Here is a 13,329-nt window from a genome sequence, read left to right as displayed (position 1 = left end):
CTAAATTTTCTCAACTTTTAGTCATTGTCAAAAGGAGGGGTGTCTCAAAACTCTCAAAACTAAAGCAATAGATCTGCAGTTAAATGACAACTTTAAGTGACTCAGAAGAAAGGCACTGCGTCTGTCTAAAGAATAACTCATACTGGCTGCACTTAAAAGCAACTGAAAGGCACATTCATTGCTAATTATAAACAAAAACTAGTTAACACTTTAAATAAAAGGAAAAATAGCAAAAAGATTTAGAGCCTAGACAAGCAGATGAAAGGGTTCTGAATTGCCTTCCATCTGATATTACTCAAATGCAACTCTGTCTCCAATTACCTGGGAATATGTGGTATTCCCTCATGAAAGCTCAAGATCAGAAAGGGCGTCCGTTCCGTGCCTCTGCTTACTCACAGTCATTTGGAACAAGTTCAGCAGAAATATTTCACATTGCAAAAGAGTCTGGAGCCAGACAGCGACTACAGTCACTTATCACTGTGTCCAAATAGTAACTTAGTAGGACAGCAACCACAAGAAAATATTTGTGGGGGCAGAGATTTTTCAGGGAGGAAATTATTAATGCCCTTGTAAGAGACGTCACCAAATGCCAGTGGGCTAAAATGGAACCATAAGAATGCTATTTTTAACCGGTTGCATACTTAGTGGCATAGGCCTGTCTGAGCCAGTGGTCTCTTTAGTAGAGTTAGACCTGAAGGTAATCTTATGTCCTAACCTTAAAATAATTAGATGGAAAGAAAAATAGCCAAACAAATAAATGAAGGCTGCCTCCCTAAAAGTTCAGTGTTTCTTTTGTAGTATGGTTTTAAATATAAGCTTTCTCGGCTTCAAATTTGTGGATCTCTAGCATTTGAGACTGGGGGGATACAAGGTGAAAAGCAAAACAGACTATGATCACCAAGGTATCAGTTTTAATGTTCTGACTAATATCTTACGCCCAGTTGCCCCTGAGATGCAGCGATTGACAGATCAACTTCCCTAAGGGGCCTTTCTCTTTCTACAGTTTTATGTCTATTAAAATATGAGTTCCTGATAGTCTCTGGAGATCATCAGTACAAACCACTTTTTAATCTTGCCTTTGTTCCTATGCTGCATTATCCTGCTCCTTCCCTTTAGTGCCAGTAGATAATTGATTGCTCTATTTCACTCTCTTGAGTCTCACTCTATGCCACTAATTCTCCTTTCTGTGTCTCTACCTTAGAACACTGTCTTGGCAGTGGATCTCACACCTCAAGATAGGAATGGTTGGTTGCCCGTAGTATTTTTGGAATACAAAGATCTGCTCATAAGGACCATTGATTTTTAAGTCATTTTATCTTGTAGATTTCAGCAAGTTCTCACTAAATATACCAAAAGTATGGTCTTTTCCCTTCAAGTAATTTCACTTACTGTTATTCCATAAGAAACAAAAGAAAAGAAAAAGAAAAGGCAAGGGAGGGGAAGGCAATTGAAGAGAAGAGGGAGGGAAGAGCAGAGGAGCAGAGGAGAGGGAAGCAGAGAGAAGGGAGAAAAGGCTAAGAAGCTGTACCATACTGTAGCCTTTGGAATTCTCCATTCTGTGCCTTTTAAAACAACTACACATGCAGATTAAGTAGAAAGGAAAAGAAAGAAAATTTATTAAATATATTTCAGAGTTATTCCTCTTGAGCCATAACTTCTCTGTTAATACAGGGAAGCACCCTTATTTTAGCAAAGTGTATGCTTTATTCTGCATCTGGATTCTGTATTGAATTAAGAAGATATGTGGTATTCCTACAACGGAAGACTTTTCACATTTTGTAAGCAATGTATCCTCTTTTTTTTCATTATAATAATGATGTGGTAATTAAAAAAAAAACAGAAAAAGTATTACCATACAACAGGTGATTTATGTATTATTACGTCATGAAACAACTTAATGAAAAAAAAATTACCATCCTTTAATGGTGAAGTTATTATACCAAAGTGGTTATCAAAGTTATCAAGTCTACCACAGTTTACTGGCTAACGTGGAATGCAAACCCAGGTTCATCTGATTCTAAATATCATCAACTTAGCCCTAAACACTGGCCATAGTGGGATCTGAAAGTGATAGGCAGAGTGGTAAGAACACCTCTCAAAGTGTAAAACTATACCCAAAATCACATAAAAAGTACAGCTTATAAGGTTAAGGTGACCAGATGTCCCGCTTTTGGTGGGACAGTCCCAATTTTTAACAGTTTTTCCCACATCCCGCAGCATTTTAAAAAAGTCCTGATTTTTGGAAAGAATGCACAACAAGCTAGGGAACAGTGGGAGAATGGGAAGGGAATATATGGTTTTTGGCTGCTGAAAAGGTTAATATAACTCCATTTGGGAATGAAGAGGTTAATGTAACTTCATTTGGAAATGAAAAGGCTAATGTAAGCTCCCTGCTCCCCTCCTGGGCAAGGTATCAGAAGGAGACTGGCTCCCTCCCTTGCTTCTAGGCAAGGACAATTAGCTCAGAAGGAGCCAAACTGTCTGGAACAAACAAGTAGACCCCCCTCTCTAGAGTAAGGTGTCCAGATGTCCCACTTTTGGAGGGACAGTCCCAATTTTTAACAATTTGTCCTGTGTCCTGCAGCATTTTTAAAAAGCCCCAATTTTTGGAAAGAATGCACAACAAGCTAGGGAACACAAGAGAACAGGAAGGGAATATAAGGTTTTCGGCTGCCATGTGGCTATTTCGCCAGGATATGCGTTTTATATTATTTTTGTTAATTTTATAATGTTAAATTTTAATAATAACAAATAATTGTTGAGAACTGATTATCGAGAACTGCTTATCAAAGTTTGCATTGCTGTCAGCCCCCTCCCCGCCCCATGGTGTCCCACTTTACCAATGTTAAAATCTGGTCACCTTATATAAGGTACAAGGTGTGAGGGAGAGAGGTGGTTGCTCTAGAGATATTACAGGTGCTCAGGTGTGGCATCCAGAGGAGTCTAGACAAGGTGGCTGGGAAATTGAGCACCGAGAACCCTGGTGATTTGATAACAACATGAAGATCACTACAAAACGTGCCTTGTGTTTGTCTATTTTAAATGCTGTTTTAGTTTTTCTACAGTTACCTTAATTAGGAATGACTAGAAGTCTGCCATCCTTATTTGCTATGTCAAGAAAGAAATGAGCTATGCGCTCTACAGAATGAGGAAATACATCTTGCCAGAAGGAGAAAATTGAAATCATTTATTTCTTTTTGCTTATGTAGTTAAACACACTTTATTTTAATAAAGTTTATTGATAGCCGATCGTGAAATTTTAGGAAACTGCTGCGAAAAGTTACACTGGCTTTCAAATCTTTTCATAAAACAGTCCTGTTAGAAATTAATTGAAAATAATTTTTATGTTTCTGGAAACAGGTGAGGACATAAGGCAATAAACAATAAGAGATTTATGTTGCATGTAGGAAATCACCTTATTTTCTGTGTCACCCTCAGGAAAGTCATGCCATGTTTGAAGCCTGTCCTTGTTAGCAGGGCACACAGCCTATCAGAGTTCTTAGACTGAAAAATGCAGCTGGTTTAAGATTTTGTTCACAGCATGTAATTAGCTTGCACGCTTCCTAAGTGAATCATGTTGCTTCAAAACGATATCTTAATTTTTACTGATTAAGTTTCACTTCATTTCACTCTTGGTAGGGTCATCGTCACTGTGGAAAGCAGGACGTTTGTCACTAAGTTAACATTGTAACTGTGACAACAAGACACTGATGATGCATTTTATACAGGCAGCATGTTAGAAAATGGTATCTCAGTGTCCCCCCCCCCAAATCAGAATTGCACCCCAGCTTTTAAGAAAGTTTTTTCCTAAAATTTCTATACTAAGAAAAATCTGTTCAGGTCATTGACTTGTTGATGCTCCGTCAAGAGCTGAAATGTGTTCCCTAATGCTCTTTCTTTGATCTCCCCTTTGACTGTTTATCAGAGCTGATTACAGTTTGAATACACAAATCCCCTTCGCTTCAAGATCATCTAAAAATAATGGATCATTGAACATTGTTAATTATTTTCTGTTGTTACAATTTGTCTTTATAATTATAATATAGCTGTTGTGAGGTTTGGTAAGAGGGCCTGTTTTTAAGTTTTGTTCCTTGGGAGGAATCAGTCTTTTTGTCACATTGGATTAAAGGGGTTTTTCCAGCCAAACTTGCTCATGCAGTAAGAGCTGTTTTGGTCACACCAAAAGGAATCATAATGAGAGTGATACCCACTTTATTCTACTCACCACAATTTAAGGGTTTGTGCTTTCAGGAAAGCTATATATGTCTTCTTCGTTTGCATAGAATGTTGGAATATAACAAAAATAGCAGCTAACTTACTCATAATATATACATATCACTTTAAGAATTTTAAGATCTTCAAGTCTAAAATTTTCAAAGGATATACTAATTATTGGAGATATACTATGCTACGTATTTTTTACATGTTAATGAATTAATCTGTTTTCCAAAGGTCACATGTCTAATTTTAGCAACAAGATCAGGAATAAAATATAGATCTTGGTATCTCATTCCACTAGAGTGTGTTTTTAAGTTTCATCAATCATTTAAATATTCCAAAATAATCCAGAAATTTTTTCTTCCAATCACTGGCTGTAATCTGTGTATTTTGCAAAGAAAATAACAAATTTTGACACCTGAGGGGAAAATATTCTTCCTGAAGCTAGTGTGCGTTGTGGTACTTTGTTATTTTCCCTTAAACAAACTTTATATAATTCTAGAACTGTTTCAGGAAGCATTTTTTATGTTAGCCAACTCAGCAGTTTTTTTTTTTTTTTATGATAATATGCCCACATTGGAGCCTTTGCAAAGTAAAATTACTGGACATTTATTCTGTTTTTTAATATGGATAACAATTGACCTGTGAGATTCTGGGAATAGTCTAAAGTACAGAAAGGGAAAGGATAGGAAGTTAAAAAAGAAAAGAAAAAGAAAATCTCTGCTACCAGTTCACATGATCCCTGTTAAATCTCAAAAATCCTGGCAGAAAGTGTCAGCATAGCACTCGGGTATGACTTCATAGATACTGCATAGCCCTTCAAGAAAACAGTGTCTGCGGTTGTAAACCATTAACCAGCCCGAGCTGTACTATTGTGTTTTAAGTAGTAATAGAGCTACTGACCATTCTGAAGTGACTGTGGGTTCTGTTTCATGTACAGTTCCAATATTTTATAATCAGTTTGCCCTGTTCCACTTTTCCTTCTGATCTGGCCACAAGTGTGACCCAAAGGGGACTGATTATAGAAAGACAACTACTTTCACTAGTTCCAGGATATTTTTAATTGTTTGTTGTTTTTTTTTTTTTTTTCCTTTTGGTTCTGTAGCTCAGATGTTTTCAAACTGTGCATCACTAACTGTCAGTTCTTCAGTGAGTCCTGAAGTCAATTTAGCAGATCACAACTAATGTTTTAAAATCTAATAGACTAGACAGAAAATATGGGACAGCATTGCTTGAAATAAGAGGATCTTTGAGGAAGGTGCCTGAGGCTCAAAGGAGTAGGGCGCTGGCCCCATATGCCAGAGGTGGTGGCGGGTTCAAACCCAGCCCCAGCCAAAAACTGCAAAAAAAAAGAATATCTTTGAAAGTTCCATGTCAAATACATATGTGTGAGGGGGATTGGGAGGGGTGGTGTAATACATGAATTCCTGGAATGCTTACTTGTCAAAAATGTGATGCTATTGTCATACCTCTTTTATGTTCAGGAGTGTATGTGTTATTTCAAGCAATTTGAAATATGAATTTAATCTCCTTCTGCAGTCTGATCTTTGGGTTTGTGTCACACTACCATTCTTTATCTTTAGACAAAAATAAAAGCAAATAAATGGGTACATTATCACTTTCTCCCCTTTCAGAGCAGATCATGACCTGTTTGCCTGTGGTATGGTGTGGAGAACACTGTTGAAATGAGTTGAAAATTCTTACCGTGCCAGAGGAAAATTATTACATGACATTTCGGTTTAGTTTTTTGACTTGTTATTTGCACCTTTGCACCAACAATTATCTTCAGCTCATTGTTGTGTTGGCATTTGAATACTTGCACGTCTGATGTAAATATGCAATTATTGGTTTTTTTTTTCAGGTTCATTTAAATGCTTTAAAGAAATTACGTAGAATCTGATAATTTTGATTGGTTATATAATATGTTGTAAATATAATATGATCAACTTAAATAAAATTAAATGTCATCTTTTGACTCATATCTGTGACATTCTCAGATTTGAAATAAACTTCTGGTTGGAGTGCACTAGAATAATAATTAAAGTTCTGTATTATGTAGGGCGTGTTTGCTTTAGATAGTGTAACTACTTCTTTATCTCATATGCTTTTCTTGCATTTTCAGCTAAAATTGACCAAGATTCAGAGGAGAATTCATTGACAGAGACCCATAAATGGTGAGAAATTATTCCTTATTTACTATATTTCTTTTAACAACTGGCTTGTAAAATTCTTACATCTCAAGGAAGCAATTATTAGTTCAACTTTTATTCTTAAGCATACAATGAAAAGAAATCTAATGGTGTACCTCAGTTCTACAACAGATGTCTGAATTTTATGTTAGTGATTCTGGGTGATGTGTAATTCTGTTAAGTACTGAATTGTTGGGAATCGTATAGCGCCTTCTCTTTCAAATAGGATTTAGGGCTATGGAAATACAAGGAAGAAGAATAATAGCAAGAACCTGTTTCTGAGTTTGGTTATAAAAACTATAGAATTCCTATATTCAGGAGTAAAGTGTCTATAGGAAACCGTGAACTTCCTTTGGATACATCTTCCCTTCCTGAATGGAGACTTGGAACCATGGGTGAATGCAGAACTTTCTCAGTACACCCCTGCTTCTCTGCCTCAAGATCACTGTTCCCTTCTTTCTGTAAGGTCAGAGTTCTCTAGAAAAGCAGAATCATTCAGACACACACACACACACAAACACACAGGCACCCCTCTTCGTACTGTGCTTCCTTTACTGTGCTGTGCATTTAACTGCATTTTGGGCAGGTTGAAAGTTTGTGGCAACCCTGCAGGCAGCAAGTCTATCGGCACCATTTTCCCAGCACTGCGTGCTCACCTTGTGGCTCTGTGTCACATTTTGGTAGCTTTTGTAGTATTTTAAACTTTTTTATAACTATTAGGGTAACCTGTGATTAGTGATCTTTGATGTTACTATTGCATGAAAAAATAATTTTCAGGGCACCATAAACTGTACAAATATAATAAGGCAAATTTGGTAAATGTTGTATGTGTTCTGACTGCTCAACTGCTCCACTGACAGCCATTGCCTGTCTCCTCTGCTCCTTGGACCTTGCTATTCCCTCAGGCACGACAGGGATAACCCTACAGTAGCACCCAAGTGTTTAGGTGGAAGAAGAGTCGCACATCTCTCAAGAGCTAGAAATGAGTAGGCTCAGTGAGGAAGGATGGTGAAAGCCAGGAGAGGCTGAGAGGCCTCTTCCACCACATAGTTATCTAAGCTGTGAATGCACAGGGAAAATTATTGAAGGAAATTAAAAACGCTGCTTCAGTGTAAACACACATAATAAAGCAAAACAGCCTTACTGGTGATTTGGAGAAAGTGGGAGTTGTATGGATAGAAGATCCAAACAGCCACAACATTCCCTTAAGCCAAAGCCTAATCCAGAGCAAGGCCCTAACTCTGTTCAATTCCGTGAAGGCTGAGAGAGGAGAGGAAGCTGCACAAGAAAAGGGTGAAGATTGCAGAGGTGGATTCTGGAGGTTTCAGGAGAGAAGCTTTCTCCCTTACGTGAAAGTGGAAGGTGAAGTGGCAAGTGCTGATGGAGAAGCTGCAGCAGGTGTCCAGAAGATCTCCTTAAAATCAGCGATGAAGGGGCCTGCACTAAATGACAGATTTTCAGTGCAGATGAAACATCCCTGTTTCAGAAGCAGTTGCCACCTAGAATTTTCATAGGTAGAGGGGAGAAAGCAGTACCTGTCTTCAAAGCTTCAAAGGATAGGCTGACCATCTTTGTAGTGGCTAAAGCAACTTTAAGTTAAAGCAAATGCTTATTTACCATTCTCAAAATCTTAGGGCCCTTCAAAATTGCTAAATCCACTGTGCCTGAGCTCTAGAAAGGGAGCAGCAAAGCCTGGATGGCAGCACATCTGTTTATAGCGTGGTTTACTGAATATTTTAAGCCCACTGTTGAGACTTACTGCTCCGAAGAAAAATTGTTTCAAAATAATACTGTTACTATTCACTGACAGACAATGCACCTGGTCAGTCAAGAGCTGTGATGGAGACGTATAGGGAGATGAGTGTTGTTTTCGTGTCTGCTAATATAATATCCATTCTGTAGCCCATGCAAGCCTTCCTATTTAAGAAATACGTCTGGTAAGACAATACAGTAATTTCTGTGATGGATGTGGGCAAAGTCATGTGAAAACTTCCAGAAAGGATTCACAATTCTAGATTCTATTATGGACATTCATGATTCATGAGATAAGATCAATATGTCTTCATTAAGAAGAATTCATAAGAAGCTGATTCTAACCCTCCTGGGGTGACGTTGAGAAGTTCCAGACTTCAGTGGAGGAAGTAACTGAAGATATGGTAGAAATAGCCAAAGAAGCAGAATTGGAGACTAAAGATTTGAGTGAGTTGCTATAATCTCATGATAAAAATTAAATAGATAAGGAGTTGCTTTTATGGAAGAGCAAAGAAAGTGGTTTTTCAAGATGGAATTTCCTCATGGTGAAGATGGTGAGAACATTGCTAAAATTTCCTCAAAGGATTTAGAATATTACATAAACTTATCTCATAAAGCAGTGGCAGAGTTTGAGAAGAGTGACTCAAATTTTGAAAGAAGTTCTGTTTGTAAAATGCCATCAAGGAACATCTCATGGTACAGAGAAATTTTCTGTGAAAGTCAGAGTCAATCAATGCAGCGAATTGCACTATTGTCTTATTTTAAGAAATTGCCACAGCCAGCCCAACATTCAGTGACCATCACCTGATTAATCCATACCATCAAAATGATTATGACCCTCTGAAGATTCAAGATGGTCTTTCCCATTTTTTAAACAACAAAGTATTTGCTAAAGTATGTACTTGGTATTTTAGACATAATGCAGCTGCCCACTTAATAGACTGCATTATAGTGTCAACATCCCCTACTTTTATAGGTTAAGAATAAAAAAAATGCATGTGACCCCCCTTATTACAGTATTTCCTTTATTGAGATGGTCTAGAACTTAACTTGCAATATGTACTGTATGGCTGGGGGTATGTGTATAAAGAGAGATAGTCTTATTTTACTGAATTAGTTTGTGTTATTGTAGAGTTTGTAAGTCTAAAATTAGTAGGGTAGGCTGGCAATTTGGATAGGAGTTGATGTTGCAATCTTGAGTCTGAAAGAAGCCTGTGGACAAAATTCCTTCCATCCAGAAACTTATGTTTTTTTTTTTGAAACAGAGTCTCACTATGTCACCCTCAGTAGAGTGCTGTAGTGTCACAGCTCACAGCAGTCTCAAACTCTTGGACTTAAGTGATTCTCTTGCCTCAGCCTCCTAAGTAGCTGGAACTACAGGTACCCACCATAACAGCCAGCTATTTTTTTGTTGTTGCAGTTGTCATTGTTGTTTAGCAGGCCATCCTGGCTTAGAACTTGCCAGCCCCAGTATATGTGGCTGGCACCATAACCACTGACCTATGGGCACCAAGCCAGAAACCTCAGTCTTAATACCCTACAACTAATTGGATAAGACCCAGCTTTGTTATATGGGAATCTGCTTTTCTCCAAGTCTACTGATTTAAATGTTAATCACTCTAAAAACTGCCTTCACAGTAACATCTTGAATGGTGTTTGACCCCAAAATGGGCACCATGACCTACCTAAGTAGACACAAATAAAGTTAAGTATAATGCATTCTAAAGAGAAGTTTGATTACTCTTGAAAAAAGTTTTTATTAAAGACGTTCTCTGCCATTACTTTGGTAGGCAAGATTCTTTGTATTCTGTGAATAGCATCATGTATGTAGTAGCTCTTGGACTGATATAAAATATTGCCCTGGGAAAATTGGTAAATAAAATTGTCCAGTTTCTATGAAAAGAAAAAAGGGAACCTTAAGTTATAACAAACAGAAATTTCAATTTGTTTCATGAGAAAACTACTGGCTAATGACCAAAACTGTTAGTAAAAAAGCTGTCTTTTTATGATTAAACAATTAACTAAAATTCAAAAGCGAAAATAAGAATAATGAATCCTACGAAATATTTGATATTGTCCCAAAGAAATAAGCTCCTATATCATTTTCTCAGCTGTCCTGTGTAACACAAGAAATAATCAGAAATTCCATGCTGGAAGGCAGTGTGACTCTCATGCCAGAGCCTCTCACATATGACAGCATTGTGGTGTGAGCAATGACCACCAAATAGATAATTTGAAAACCCGATTGGGAGTCTTTATTGACCACCTAGCCGGCTATCTCCCTGAATAAGGAGAGCAGCCCCAACCAGCTCGGAATTGAGGTTTTTATAGGGTTGGTCTACACTAGCGAGCAAGCAAGCAGTTGGTTATCATAACTGACCTTCACAGAAGCAGACTTTGCATTTGTGGTTAGCAGATTAGCATACAATTTTTTACAATACAAGCTCAGTAAGTTCCTATCCCATCTCCCCAGTCATCCTTCCATCTCCCACCCTCCAGTCTAAAGTGGGTGGTGCAGGGCTGCGGCGGCCAACTCAACAGCTCTGTGACCTTAACCCCAACATAATAGTATCTACTTTGTAGGTGAGAATTAAATGAAGTAATTGCTGGGCAATGCTTAGTACTTAGTACGTGATCAATAAATGTTAATTGCTATATTATTTTCACATTGTTTTATAATCAGGAATTTTTTAAAGTTTGGTGATAGAAATAGACACTAGAGTTAGATTTCCTCCTCCGGCCGTGTATTTGTTTTGTGTTTCTCACTATCATCGTTGATTCCAGTACTGGGCAGCCAAGCACAGTTAATTAGCATAGATTTTCATACCAGGTACCTGCATCAAACTGCTGGCACCGTGGTTCCAAGGATTTACAACTTTTGAATCTGTGTGCTTATTGCTGAATAAAGAGAAACAATGTCCACATTGTAATGATCAGTTCAAAATAATTAAATGAGTTAAATACAGATGTAGAGGACCAACCGCATAGAGATTTTCAGACTTTCCTTTCCTTCAAACATTTTCCACAATAACTGCGTACGGGAGACTGACTTCCAGAATGAACTTTCTTCCCAGCAACCAACCATTTAAGTGAAACATTTAACCATTCTAGAAATTCTTCTACAGACGTATAACAAATAGAATCATTCATTGAAGAGAATCTACTAAACCTTGGTAAGAACAGTAGGAGTTGGTGGCATGTAAGGTACTGTTTATTCCTGCAGGAGCTCAAATCTAGGCAGGGGTGGCCATGGAGATGGGGACTTCCACCCTCCCATGCACTGAGGCTGAGACTGTGGTCGCCCCCAGTCATCAGGCTGCCTGCAGTGCTCATCCCTGTGCCTCCAGCTGTAGAAGTTCTGCTCCAGACTAACTGAGCAGATAAGAAGGGACTCCCGTCCTCAACCTGGCCTCTATTTATAGGACGGAAGCTCTGTCCCAGGGGTAACAGACCAAGAATACTAGGCCACAGTGATCTCACCCCAGCTGACTTTTAGGGGGAATGTTGTAGGCCAGAAAAGGGAAGCCACCTCGGCCCCTGCTTACAGATCAGGAATGCCACTCTGGAGAAGTAGGCCAGTACCTCAGTCCTAGCCTTAGCCCCTGTGCTTGTGCACAGAAGTCCTGCCCAGAGGGCTGCAGCTCTGGCTCAGAGCACTGATTGTGTTTGGAACAGACCATGGGGAATTCCATACCTAAGGGCTTTGTCAAAAACAATGGAGGTCTTGGTGGTGATAGGTCTATGATACAGCAACAACAAACAAAATGGCTGAACAATTAAAAGTACAACAGAAAGACCAAAGGAAAAGATAACCAAGAAGGATCTGGGATTGGAAGTGAGTTCTGGAGGCCAGGAAGGCTATGCACAAGTGTGTTAGGTTGTACCTATACCTAAGCCTCAGGCCAGGAGGTAGGGCAGACTTGGACACAGTCCTAAAGCTAGTAGGGACTCACCTACGTATGTTATAACTTCAGCACAGTCACTGCTGAACGATGAGCTATTCTGACCCAGGGATGTCTCTCAGGAAACCGGGCTTAAAAATAAAATCATATACATTCCTGCATATAGTCTATCTAATATCCACAAAATAAGTATACCAGCATCAGCTGAGTTAACCGCTTCTCTGAGAGGTGTGGATGTAAGCTGGCTGTCTCCCCTCTGGCTTTTGAGAGAATAGTGAACTTTGACCAAGATTCCAAAGTCCAGGTCTGCTTCCAAACTGTGAGACCATCTCATTCACAAAATGTGCTCTCTAACTATACAGATCTCATTAGGAGCCAAAGCCATGGTCTTTTATAGAGCCCCTCTTTGTGCATGCATTGCCCATATAACACCCCTCACTGCCTCCACCAATAAAAGTGGTGGTGTACATGTGGGTGTATGCACAAAGTCTGACTCCATATTATCTCCAAATACATCTGTTGTCTCAGCAAGGCCCCAAGGAGAGGAGAGTCAGGAACATGTATTTAAGCGTATATTTTTCTAGCCTTTTCATCTCTCATTTTCTTTTTATTATTATGTTCTATATATTATATTATTATAAACTGCATGATATCCATTCTGGAGGTAAAGATGGTATATGAAAAAAATGGATTCCACTTGGTCTGTGGGTCGTCTTCATCTTCTAGCCTTTCATCAGCCCATTAATGTAGAGACACAGAATACACAGGGAAGTTTCAGTTGTCTGAATATCGCCTAATCCAAGGAATTTTCTGGTGAGGTTCTGTTTTAATGTGAGTGGTGCTGTTACAGCTCAAGATGGTTTAGTTTGACTTTATAACCTGTGACCAACTGGTGACAAAATGATGTGCTTTGATTTTTAGAAATGGCTGAGTCATTTGCACATAATCGTGATAGCAGGGTTGGGCTATCTGAATCCTTAAGGATTAGGGGAGGCTCACAGAGTGAGTGAATAGCCTTTTCTGTACCAAAAGAGACATTTCCCAAAGCCTTTGAGGCAACTTAGCTTCCGTTTGTTTACCAAGGTTATCATGAAAGAAGGTGGGGTGGTGTGGTTGTCAGGAAATTGACAATTTTTCTTAGCCCAACTCTGCCTCTGCAGAATTGCAATCAGATAAACCATATGAAGTGCTGGAGCCTCCACTTATCATTTGTAAAAGGAATATAACATCTTCCTTCCATCTTCTAGGACAGCTGCAGGAATGTTATA

The 13,329-nt window shown here is 38.7% G+C and overlaps 1 protein-coding gene across 1 annotated transcript in view; it reads left to right on the top strand.

The window, feature by feature from the left end:
* Nucleotides 1–13,329, top strand: part of FMN2 (formin 2) — a 332,811-nt gene that overhangs the window by 256,343 nt on the left and 63,139 nt on the right. The window contains 1 exon segment of the mRNA XM_023519245.1: nt 6,341–6,392. Within this exon segment, the coding sequence (XP_023375013.1) occupies nt 6,341–6,392 (52 nt within the window).

Source organism: Otolemur garnettii, unplaced genomic scaffold (assembly GCF_000181295.1).
Source record: "Otolemur garnettii isolate 467f Iridium unplaced genomic scaffold, OtoGar3 scaffold00165, whole genome shotgun sequence".
NCBI lineage: Eukaryota > Metazoa > Chordata > Mammalia > Primates > Galagidae > Otolemur > Otolemur garnettii.
This window is presented reverse-complemented; position numbering and strand designations above follow the sequence as displayed.